We start from the raw sequence: 12,209 nt of genomic DNA, 5'->3' as shown, positions 1-12,209 counted from the left end.
CTCCGTTCGAACCCCTTAGGACTGTGCCTTTACGTCTGTTGTCATTCAAGGTCCTGTTCCTGATCGCGATCACCTCTGCGAGATGAGTTTCGGAACTGGGCGCATTGTCTTCTGCCCACCATCTCTGTGTTTTTCACAAGGACTCTGTTGTGCTGAAGACTGATCCTTCCTTCCGTCCCAAGGTCAATTCAGTTTTCCATTGCAACCAGGACATTGCTCTTCCTTCCTTTTGCCCGAATCCTACCCATCCTCTAGAGAAGGCTTGGCATTCGTTGGATGTTCAGACCCAGGATATACGACGAACTGAGTCTTTGTTTGTATCCTTTCATCCACGTTCTATGGGGCATAAAGTAGCTAATTCCACCTTATCCCGCTGGTTGCGCGCATGTATTACCTTAGCTTATGAGTCTCTTAAGCTTCCTGTTCCATCTAAAATAACGGCTCATTCCACTAGATCAGCGGCCACTACGGCTGCTTTTGCTACCAATGCTCCTGCTGCTGATATTTGCAGAGCTGCTGTTTGGTCTACCCCACATTCGTTTATAAGGCATTACAAAATAGATCGTTATGCCTCTGCCGATGCCTCTTTTGGCAGGCGCGTTTTGCAACAGGTTCTTAATGATGATTAGGATGTGGGTGGTCCCTCCCTGTTATGGGCTGCTTTGGTACATCCCGCTTGATGGCAGTCCTCCTGTGGAAAATGGACCATTGGTCTCACCTGAAGGGTGATTTTCATAGGAGGACTGCCATCACGACCCTCCCAGTTGGAGGATACCTAGATATTTTTCTGGAGTTTTTATATATTCCTGTTACGCTGTTATATTTAACATAGCTCCACCTATCGTCCAAAGGCAAGAATGTTTTGAAGTCAAGACTAGGGGCATCAGGCCCCTCCCACTCTCCAGTTCATTCGCGGTGATGGTTCAGAGAGGAGGAAGCTGGAGCGTGCAGAGGACAAAGAGGTGTAATGGGGAGGATTTGGTATTTTTGTTGGGGGGGTGGGGAAAAGGAGGGAAGAGCCCCACTCCCCCCTTTCCCTTTGGGGGTCCCTGGTGCATGCAATCCATTTGCAAAGGAGGTCCGAAGTGCCGCGGGGTTGGCCTTGTAAGGCTCTCTTGGAAGCCAGAGCCCGGGCAAGGGGATGCAGCTTTGCAGGGGGGCACTTGGGGGGCAGCTGTATGTTGGGGGGGTGATGTCCTGTGTTGGTTTTGAGTGCCACAGCTGGGGGAGGGGAGCTGCCTTTGCAATTCCTGGGCCTGATGGGACTGGTGGTGGGAGGGAAAAGAAGGAAGATTTGCTTTGTGGGAGGAGGAGGGGGTTGATGGAAGAGGCCCCCTTCCCTCTGGGAATCCATAGAAAGTGGGGGGAGGCTGATCCACGCAGTCCAACTGAAAATTGTGGCCAAAACTGTTTCCACTGGAGCTGCCCCCTTCCACATACCCCTTTTGCAGGTCAGCCCAGTCTCCCTAGGGATGAAAGGCAGCTCAGGCAGGGGGGAGCTCTTGATGCAGAGGAAACAACCGTGGAGGGGAGGGTTTGCTGGGCTGCTTTTCTGCCCCAGAGCTGGAGGAAGAGCCCCTTTTGGATTTCCTCTACTGGAACAGGGGCTGGCCAGTTTCTCTCCTGCCAGGCAAGGAAAATGGAGGGATGGAGAGAGGAATCTGAAACTGACCAGGCTCTGTATGGGCTTCTAGAAGCTTTCGAGGGAGAGGATGGAGAAAATGGGTGAATAAATGCCCCCTCCTCAGCTGGACTGGAGGGAAAGGGGCTTCTCCAGACATCCCCTTGGGATGGTGTTGGAAGATTGAAGCCCCCTTGGAGTGGATCTCAGCTTCTCTTGCAGGATTGGCCCATCTGCGGGGGTGCTGGGGAGCTGTCTCACCTGGCGCAGCCAGCCTCCCCCCCCCCCGTCCAAAGCACAATAGCTGGGCAGTGGTTGCAACATCCCTGTAAGGTGGTCCAGGATGAGAGCCTGTGGCTAATGTAGTGGTTAGGGAATATTCTTCAACCCAAGGGCCACATTTACGCACAAGCAGCCTTCCAAGGGCCAATTTCCAGTCAACGGCCAGAGTGGGTGGAGCTATGGGTGTGTCACTGACATTTGTATAGTAGAGTCTCTTGTAGCCAGGAACAAGTCAGACATTTCTTCAACACAATTAATTAATTATTAGATTTATATCCTGCCCTTTCTCCCAGTAGGAGCCCAGGAGAGCAATACAGAGCTCTCTAAGGAGCGGGGTCAGAGCACGGGGGGGGTGGGGTGGAGAAAAAAACTGCTTTCCCTCCCAAATTTTCCACTTTTGTTATGGGCCTTCACATCTCTACAATAGTTCAGTGGCAAATTCAGAAGTGCAGGGTCCCTTCATGATAGCCATGCCCCCTCCCATCCTGTTTTTTTTCCCTGCTGGGTTGAGAATGTGATTCTTGTTAATGCCTTCTCTTATGACTAGGAGCCAAAAAGCATGGAAGGGCAGAGTGTTACCTACTAAGAAGAGTCTTCTCAGTGGCTGACTCACCTCCTTTCACTCTGGTTCACTCTAATTAGCAGGAAAGAACCATGAAGTATGTTAGAAGACTCTTCTCAGTGGCTAATACACTCTCCTTTCTTGCTGATTGGCTCATACATTGCTGGAGACATGGGGACTCAGCTGAGATACTGCTCCCAAAAAAGTAAGGGGTCTAAGACTTCCCCCTCCCAGATCTATGCAGGTCCCTGGGTAACCCTGGGCCAGTGACTACTTTTGTTCAGCCCAGCTCACCTCACTGGATGGTTGTGAGGATAAACAGTGCAGAATTTTTATGTGCCACTCTAGATTCAAGACATCCACTCTGTGTGGGACCTTCAACTTCTGTGCAAGTGTGTGTGTCTGTTGTGTTATTGGAATCACAGTTTAATGCTGAACTATGTTCACTGGGACCCAGATTCAAATCCCTGCTCAGGAGTGAAATTCAGGTAGTGTCCTGAGCCCAGTGACAGTGTTGCTGTGAAGACAAAAGGAGGGGGACAAATTATGTTTCCCATTGTGAGCTCATTAGAGGAAAGCCTGCATAGAAATATAAAAATATATTAAAGTGTTTGGATAAACATATAATAAGTAAATCAAGTTATTACCCCAGTTGCTCAACCCTGTGTGGTAAGTGAGTTTCCTGTTAAGCTTTCCACCTTGTGCATCCCATCTGCTGTCTCTCCCCTCCAGGCACTTGAGAGCTACTCCCTACGTGAGAGTCCCAGAGCTGGCCTAGTTTATGTCTCCCTCTCAGGCAGCGCCATGGCCTCAGAGGCACCGTCCGGATTGTCTCTTCTCTGGGATAGAGTGGAAAGAGCAGCTGGGCAGCCCAATCAGGTAAGGGGAGGATCATTGGGGGAAGACAGAGGGGACAGCTGGGGTGGATCTCCCTGTGAGTAGTGGGGAGCGCTCTGGGAGAATACTACCTCTGAGGCTGCATAAGGAGAGCCTGCCGGATCAGACCAATAGCCCGTCTGTTCCAGCAGCCGGTTCTTGCAGTGGCTGACCAGCTGCCTGTGGGAAGCCTGCAAGCAGGACCTGAACATTAGAGCACTCTCTAATGATTGGTGATTTGGTGACACGTGTCTGGCAGAATTTGTGTGTACACACGTGACTCTTAAAATACACTCTTGGAGAGGTGGGATCTTTTTTGACAGTCAGTCAAGCACTGCCCTGAAATTCTGAGCAGTCTAAAATCCAGAAATAATTATCTGCACAATAGCTAAATAAAGAGTAACTATATTAAGGAAATGCAAAGAGAAAGAGGGTGGAACTGGTCCAGTGGCGTGAAACCAAAGTGAAACCGTTTCTGGGATTAAACTTGTCATGAAACGAGAGGGGGTCAATTACGGAGTCATCCCAGTGTGCCCCACTGGTGAGGCTATGAATGAAAGTGTAGCTGCCAAGTGTCCTGCTCTGTTGCCATTCCCAGCATACTGCCTCTGGCAGTGGAGGGAATGCATTGCCATTGTGGCTCGTAGCCACTGATGTCCTGATCCTCCATGGATTTGTCCAATCTTCTTTGAAAGCTGTTCACTTTTTAGGCTGAGCAAATGGTACATGTTGGAGAAACTGCCTCTTCTTCTTCCAGGATCTGTTGCCCTTCCAGGGTCTGGTGACCTTTGAGGAGGTGGCCATGTATTTCACGGAGGAGGAATGGGCCCTGCTGGATCCCGACCAAAGAGCTCTGCACAGGGAAGTCATGGAGGAGAATTATGAGACGGTGGCCTCTCTCGGTAAGGACACTTTCCCCCTTTGACTGATGAATGCTGAAGATATGAATTTAGTACCTGTGCTATTTAACCTTCCCTGGCAGGGATTTTGTTAGAGAAATGGGTGGCTGAGCCCCAGATATTTGGGGAGGGACTGCAGCTCAGAGGGGGAACACCTGCTTTGCATGTAGAAGGTCCTAGGTTCAGTCCCTGGTAGGTCCAAGAAGGGTGAAATGATCCTGTAGAGTTGCTGGAAAAGAGATGCTTTCTCTGCCTGAGATCCTGGAGATCCATTGCTAGTTCTATTAGCCAAGGCTGGGCTAAATGGACAAATTCTCTGATCTGGTGTAATGCAACTTCCTCTGTTCTTGGGGCTTTTTGATCATTCAATGTGAGGAAGGAGCTCCAAAACCCCAGCAGAGCATCTTTTCCTGCATCCCCAGCAGGTAATTGACACTCTGTGCCTTGTACTCTAACCTCCCAGTGGGAAGAGATGCTCCCGGGAGCACCCGCTGCCTCCTCCCTCTTCCTTCCTCTGCCCAAAGGTCAGCTTTTGTCTTTGAAGCAGGAAGAAGCGGCAGTTTGGAGAAGAGGAAGCGGAGGTGGAGGCTACAGTTTGTAGGGAATGACCTCCAGAAGACAGGACAGAGAGCAAGATTTAGCTTTGCCAGCCCTGGTGGGAAGTCTGGAAGCAGAACTGGAGCACAGAGACTCTTTGACTCAGGCAGGGACACAGCAAAGGCAGCAGGCAAGAGGGACCCCGAGAAAGGCTCCCTGGCAGCTGGAACAAGGGCCGTTCCCTCAGCTAGCAGAGATCCCGGGAAAGCAGGAATTGCAGCAGCGCCCTTGAAAGGGGACCTTTGCTCCAGCAGGAAAGGGTCCAGGGAAGGCAGGAAGCTGAGATAGGGAAGGAAAAGCAGGGGAGGATGATGGAGTCAGACCCCGGTTGACATCTGGGGCTAAAAGAGATTTCAAGCAGATTTCGGGCAGCAAATGGAACCGCACAAGGTAGAACCCAGAGTGGAACCGGAAGCTCCTGCGGCACCTTCTGCCGTGTCTCCAACTCAGGGAAACGTCCAACTTCAACCAATCTCAGAGGGTTGCCACATCCTTATTCCTCCCCGTGTGGCATGGTTCCACCTCGCAGCAGTCACTGTTCACATTACTGTTGCAATGGCCTCGAATCATCTCAATCTGAATGCAGGGGATTGAGAATTCTGGCGTCTCTCCCCTTGGTCCGCTCTCTGCCAGCTACCATATGACAAACTTTGTGATCACTTGAGCTTCCAACAGTTTTTGCCAGCAGTTAGGTCTGACCAGGTGAACCAAGTGGTTGGAGATCCCACCCAAGAAACTGCTTAGGTCTAGGAATATCTCAGGTAATTAATGGACAATCAACAAAGGAAATGTTTATCAGTGTCTATTTATAATTAACACATCTAATTTACTATACATTGTGGACATAGCCATATATCAGAACATAGATCTTACACAGCGCATACAAAGGGGGTGTACACTAATGTGTTACATTTCAAAGGACAGCATAGGTCACATTGCATTTCCATCTGAAAAGGAGTGATCTCACCTTTGCTGCGTATGGGCCTTAACACTCAGAGCAGGTGGTTCTTTCTTCGACCAGTGTCACAGACAACTGGTAAAAATCCCTAAGGCTGTCTGTCTTTTATAGCTCTAGTTTGTATCTATCTAGACTTTGTCAGTTCATGTTCATATTACAACTATACTCTTATTTCCATCATTTGAACTCTCATCCTAACCTGCATCTTGATGCTGATGTTGTATTCTAATAAGTTCTCCTGACTCACCCCTTTACAGCTTCAGCCATATATAGACATGATCATTGGCTGAACGCTCAGACTCCTTATAAAATGTTCATACTACGGGAAACATTTTATTTTGGAACTACTGTAAACAAAACTCAAAGGAAAAAAGATTCTTTAAGTGGCAGCTTGTCTTTTTACTCTCATTTTGGCTTGTATTGTTTGCACCACTTTCCCCCACATAATTTTATATAAATCAATTATAAAGAATTTGAGATGGCCAATTTTTATAAATACAGGTGGCTTGTGACACTGTGAATTGCATCCACTGTTGCTGGTTTTACTAGGTTCTGCCCTAGTTGGTTGCAACATCTAGGTTGCTGGCTTTACTAGGTTCTGCAGTGTCAACCCAACAGGCATTTCAAGATGACCTTCATGCCCAGTGGACGCATGTTCACAAGTGCCAGACTGACCCTGCTTGGTCCACATGGCTCTGTTCTTACCAGATCACAGTTATACCCTTTCTTATCTTTAATGTTTGTAATGGCTGAATATTTTCTGGTCAAAAGTAACTAGTCTTGTCTATTTCCTTCAAAGAATCGGACCTCCATTCGTGTTGGGAAGAAAGAGAAGATCCCTTTATCCAGGATCCCAAAGACGAGGCGACAGGAACAGGTAGATGTTCAGCTGCGTCATGAGGCCCGTTTTGGTTTGGGAATTGTAGGATTGTTCAGTTCCTGTATAATATCATTCCTGGCAGATTAATTGACCCACCAGGGTGTGAGTTCTCTTGGAGGACATCTTAGATGACTTTAAGAACATAAGAAGAGCCTGTTGGATCAGGCCAGTGGCCCCTCTAATGCAGCATGTCTACGGGAAGCAAGCAGACAGGACCTGCATGCAACTGTTGCCCCCTCCTGCAGTTCCCAGCAACTGATATTTAGAAGTATACTGTCCCTGAGAGTGGATTTCTGAATGTTTGTTTTATTTGCTTTTATATCCTTTTAAGACTGTTTTATTTGTTTTTGGTTGTATTTTTGCTTTAATGATCCCGCTTAGAGCAGAGCTTTGCAACACTCCCCACTCTTCCCCTTTATACCCTTAATGCTGGAGGTTTAAGAGAGGAACGTGGAGAGACTGGGAAACGGAAGCTTATGAGAAGCAGGCAGGGAGGACCTGAGTGCAACCGTGGCCCCGTTGGGAGTACGGTGACTGTCTTCAAGCTGCAAAGTGCTCTCTGAAGCAGCCTTTCCCCTCCTTTCATTGAGCAGGGAGGGGAGGGGGAAAAGGTGCCTTTCAGATGGGCTGCCTGCAGGAGAAGTCCCGTGCACAGCCGATCCTTCTAAAAAGCAGTGGCTTCCGAAAGGGAACAGGCACCCACAGCCAAGGTGAGCCCTTGGCTCACCACCCCACACTGCTTCTTTCAACTTCAGGATCTGAATGGGGCTGCTTCACAGAGCAGCGCTGGGAGGGAGAAGTGATTTCCCTTCACTGGTCAGGCATTCCCCTTACAGTTCAGAGCATCATTGCAAACTCATGTAGTGTTGGTCTTTGGCCATCCCTGTCTTAGCTCACCTCAGTTTAATCCCTTGAATCTTCATGTGGAACTTATTGGCAGTACTGAGCTAGAGGGACCAGGGGTCTGATTCAGTATACCAGACCTTCCTTTGTTTCTATATTTCTGTCTGACCACCTCTTTTGACTACAGTCATTAAGAGTCGAGAAGTGAGCTGTGCCCAGTTTGTCCTCTTCTGCAGACTTGCTGCCCTTCTCTTCCTCCTCACCCAACCTCTTATTGCATATTATTTTAGTAATGCATATCACAGATGTATGGCAGTAGAATAGCCAGATAAATCTGGGTTTAGTGACATGAAGTGTTATATGGACCTGAAAGGAATTTATGTTGCTGTTTGACACTATAGAATATTCAGGTAACCTTGGTTTCATCTGGCCATGCACAGATGAAAGGGGGAGAATTATGGAGATGCAAAATTAGAGAAGCAGATAATTGGCTTGATCTGTGATGAAATGCTTTGTTTTTGCTTGAAATTCCAATTTCAACTCTCTTCCCCCCCAGCAGGTGACGGAGAGAAGAATGAGAATTATAGAGAACCGCAGATGGTGCCACTGGTAATAGGCAAGAGTGAGAGTCAAAAAGAGATGTTTGGAAATCACGGGGGACCAAAAACGTCTGAAAGAAATCAGTCAAAGAATGGGAGCAAGAAATCCTCTACTTCTCATACTCTTGATCAAAGAACACACACTGGAGAAAAACCATTTAAATGCAGGAAGTGTGGAAAGAGCTTCAGTGGGAATGGTCAACTGAAATTAGATGAAAAAACCCACACAGGCAAGAAACCATTTAAATGCATGGTGTGTGGAAAGAGCTTCAGTCTAAGCAGAAGTCTTAAATTACATGAAAGAAGCCACACAGGGGAGAATCCATTTAAATGTAGGGAGTGTGGAAAGAGCTTCAGTGTAAGCAGTAGACTTAAAGTACATCACAGAACCCACACAGGGGAGAAACCATTTAAATGCAGGGTGTGTGGAAAGCACTTCAGTCAAAGTGGTAGCCTTAAATTACATCACCGAACACACACAGGAGAGAAACCATTTCAATGCATGGAGTGTGGAAAGAGGTTCAGTCGGAGAGATAGCCTTACATTACATGAAAGAAGCCACACAGGGGAGAATCCATTTCAATGTATGGAGTGTGGAAAGAGCTTCAATGTAACCAGTAGCCTTATATTACATCACCGAACACACAGAGGGGAGAAACCATTTAAATGCATGGAGTGTGGAAAGAGCTTCCGTCAGAGCAGTAAGCTTACTTCACATGAAAGAACCCACACAGGCGAGAAACCATTTCAATGCATGGAGTGTGGAAAGAGGTACAGTCGGAGAGATAGCCTTACAGTACATGAAAGAAGCCACACAGGGGAGAATCCATTTCAATGTATGGAGTGTGGAAAGAGCTTCAGTGTAAGCAGTAGCCTTATATTACATCACCGAACACACACAGGAGAGAAACCATTTAAATGCATGGAGTGTGGAAACAGGTTCAGTCGGAGAGATAGCCTTACTTCACATCAAAGAACCCACACAGGGGAGAAACCATTTAAATGCAGGAAGTGTGGAAAGAGCTTCAGTGTAAGCAGTAGCCTTACTTCACATCAAAGAACCCACACAGGGGAGAAACCATTTAAATGCATGGAGTGTGGCAAGAACTTCAGTCAGAGCAGTAAGCTTACTTCACATGAAAGAACCCACACAGGCGAGAAACCATTTAAATGCATGGAGTGTGGAAAGAACTTCAGTCAGAGTAGCACCCTTACTTCGCATCACAGAACACACACAGGGGAGAAGCCATTTAAATGTAAGGAATGTGGAAAGAGCTTCAGTCAGAGCAGTAAGCTTACTTCACATCAAAGAACCCACACGGGAGCAACCATTTAAATTCAGGGAGTGTGGAAATAGCTTCAGTGTAAGCAGTAAACTTACTTTACATGAAAGAAAGCACATGGGAGAAACCATTTAAATGCAAGAACTTCAATGGGAACCTTACTCTTCATCTTGCAAGCTAAATATATTAAAGCCCTAAATGGGTTGGGGCCAGGATATTTGAAAGATTATCTCATTTATTATATATGCAGCCAATCACTGAAGTCTGCCGAAGATGGCCTCTTACGCATACCATCTCCTTAAGAAGTCCACTCTGCATGATAGAGAAACGTGGCCTTTTGTGTGGTGGCATCTACTTTTTTGAACTTCCTCCTGTTACATATCAGACAGGTGTTTTTTTCTTTGTGGTGCCTATAGAAGACCTTCCTTTTTCAACTAACCTTTTAAGGGCAGAGCTTTATCACTGTTTCTATAGGATTTTAAAATATTTTTAATTGTTTTGCATATGAATTTGTTTTTATTGTTGGTATTTTTGAGATGCTTTCTGAGAAGTGATGTGTCATGCCCGCCAGACCCTCAGGTACTGGGTTCATGCATCAGGCTCAGACCCCCACCCTTAGGGAAATGAGACTGGAACCAAAAAGCTATTACTTCACCCTTGCCAAGGCTGTGTACGCTCACAACAACCCTGCAAGGTAGAAGGTAGGCTGCCACCACCCCTGTATACTGGTCCACTCAGAGCCAGGGGATCTCTGAGCCCAGAAGATATATAAAACCAAGGTCCTAAAAGGCAAGAGTCACAGTTACACTGCTTGCCAGGCACCTCTGGTTTAACACTTAGAATCCAAGCTTTTAACTTCTTAACCCTCTTTGGTAGTGAGTGACTTGAGAATGGTCGAAGCACTGAATTCAGAACCACCCCTTCTCCCAAATGAACACACCAGGTTAAATAGAAGTAGCTTTATTAAAAAATATAAGTGCACATATCATATAGCAGCAAGTAATCCTTTAAGACCATTCACCCAACAGGGGTTTAGGTTCTTACAAGAGAATTCATACACACAACAAGAAAATAACAAACTAGCTTACCTAACTACTTACACAGGAGGTAGTTGGTTGCGTGGCACCTCTCCTAAGAGAGATGGATGTTCAACATAAAGCAATGGAACCAGACATAGGTTGCCTTCCCATAAGCAACCCCTGGAACCATAAGGCAAAAAGGTATGGAACTCTGGTGCCAGTCAGCATAGGCAGAGAACAGAGAACAAAGGCTATAGGTCTCTAGCCCTATACTTAAAGGAAAAGGATCCTAACGGTCCAAAATTAATTGACCAATCAGGAATTGGCTGATGTAACTTTCTTCTCGATGTTTCTCACCCTTTCGCGCCTTCAAGCCCCCCTCCCAACGGTGTTTTCCAACTGTATAGGCCAAAGATGACCTTGGGTGCCAGGCACTTGCTAATCAGCAAAGATAAACAGGTGCAGCTTGTTAAGGCTTCTTCTAACCGTCTCCAGCTGGAAAATGAAACTTAACTTTACAAATTGGCAAGGCTTGTCTTTTCTAACTGGAACCATCTCCCAGAATCCCTTACTGGAGCCAAAATTTTGTTATTAGATTTTTAATAACTCATGACCATTACAGGTTCATGACACGCCCCTTTTTGGGAAGATGATGTCAGAACTCTGGATAGTTCTGCGTCATCGCCACAGCAACCAGGGATAAGGGAACAATCAAAAAAAAATTCCACCAACATTGCACTATATACAGCATATATTTTTTTAAAAAAAGAAAAAAAACAAGTTAATACATTTTTAAGCAAGTGAGCTACTTCTTGACTTATGCCTTCTTACTATATACTAAATTACAAAGTAACAGCAAAAGGAAAAAAAAATTAAGGGACCCTTAAAACACCCAAGAAAAAAAGACTTTATTAAAAAATAAAGAGATAAAATAAAAAATGGGGTGATCCAAAAGCTGGTCCGGGTTCAAAAAAGGTCATAAGCCATAAAATCTTATAAAAGTCCATAAAACATGTTAAAAGCGTAAAAGAATAAAACAAGGTCTAAAAACAGTCCAGAGGTCATCAGAGCCGGGAAATCAGTCCGTGAAATAGGCATGAATCAAATGTCAGTCAACTGGAACAGGTAACCGAGATAAAGCGTCTTCAGCAACCTCCAAAACAGGAGTGCAAGTCAAAACCAGGTGTTTCCTAGAAAAATATTGCTTCATCATATTCACATGGTATACTTTAGGTTTCTTATGGGATTTAGGGTCAATTAGCAGATAATTGGTGTCGCTCAACTGGGCCTTGACAATCAAAGGGCCTTCCCAGGCCACCGATAACTTATTGTCTACTTGGGCCTTTAGTACCAAAACTTCTGACCCCTCAACAAAGTGTCTTTCTTTAGTTTGAGCATCATAATGGGCTTTCTGCTGTTGTTGAGCCTCCCCCAAATTCTCATGAGCGACAGCCAAAACATCTCTTAGAATATTCTGTAACTTCTGGAGGTAAGTTACTACCGACACAGGCATAGCTTCCAACCTTCCTTCCCACTCATTCTTGAGTAATGACAAAGGCCCCACCAGATCCCTTCCAAAAACTAGCTGGTTGGGGCTATAGCCCAAGCTGGCAGAGGGAGTAGCCCTATAAGCGAACATCATGAAAGGTAAAGCTATATCCCACTCTCTAGGATGTTCTAACACATATGCCCTTAACATTTTATTAATAGTGGCGTTCATTTTCTCACATAACCCATTCGAGGAATGGTGACCAGCAGTCATAATGTGATGTTCCATGCCAGCAAGTTCC

The 12,209-nt window shown here is 46.1% G+C and overlaps 1 protein-coding gene across 4 annotated transcripts; it reads left to right on the top strand.

The window, feature by feature from the left end:
- Positions 1–298: 298 nt before the first annotated feature.
- LOC133381692 (zinc finger protein OZF-like) lies at positions 299–9,624 on the top strand. Of its 4 annotated transcripts, XM_061621090.1 has the most exons (6): positions 302–317; positions 852–981; positions 3,198–3,344; positions 4,099–4,243; positions 6,595–6,672; positions 8,078–9,624. In XM_061621090.1, the coding sequence occupies exons 2-6, from the start codon at positions 919–921 to the stop codon at positions 9,451–9,453; spliced, it is 1,809 nt and encodes a 602-aa protein (XP_061477074.1). In that variant the 5' UTR covers positions 302–317; positions 852–918; the 3' UTR covers positions 9,454–9,624. The 4 variants fall into 4 exon arrangements, with proteins under 4 accessions (XP_061477076.1, XP_061477074.1, XP_061477073.1 ...); XM_061621092.1 differs by lacking the exon at positions 852–981 and having other exon boundaries at positions 299–313; positions 8,075–9,624; XM_061621089.1 differs by lacking the exon at positions 302–317 and having other exon boundaries at positions 8,075–9,624.
- The last annotated feature ends 2,585 nt before the right edge of the window (positions 9,625–12,209 follow it).

The sequence above is a fragment of the Rhineura floridana genome, chromosome 3 (assembly GCF_030035675.1).
Source record: "Rhineura floridana isolate rRhiFlo1 chromosome 3, rRhiFlo1.hap2, whole genome shotgun sequence".
NCBI classification, from domain to species: domain Eukaryota; kingdom Metazoa; phylum Chordata; class Lepidosauria; order Squamata; family Rhineuridae; genus Rhineura; species Rhineura floridana.
This window is presented reverse-complemented; position numbering and strand designations above follow the sequence as displayed.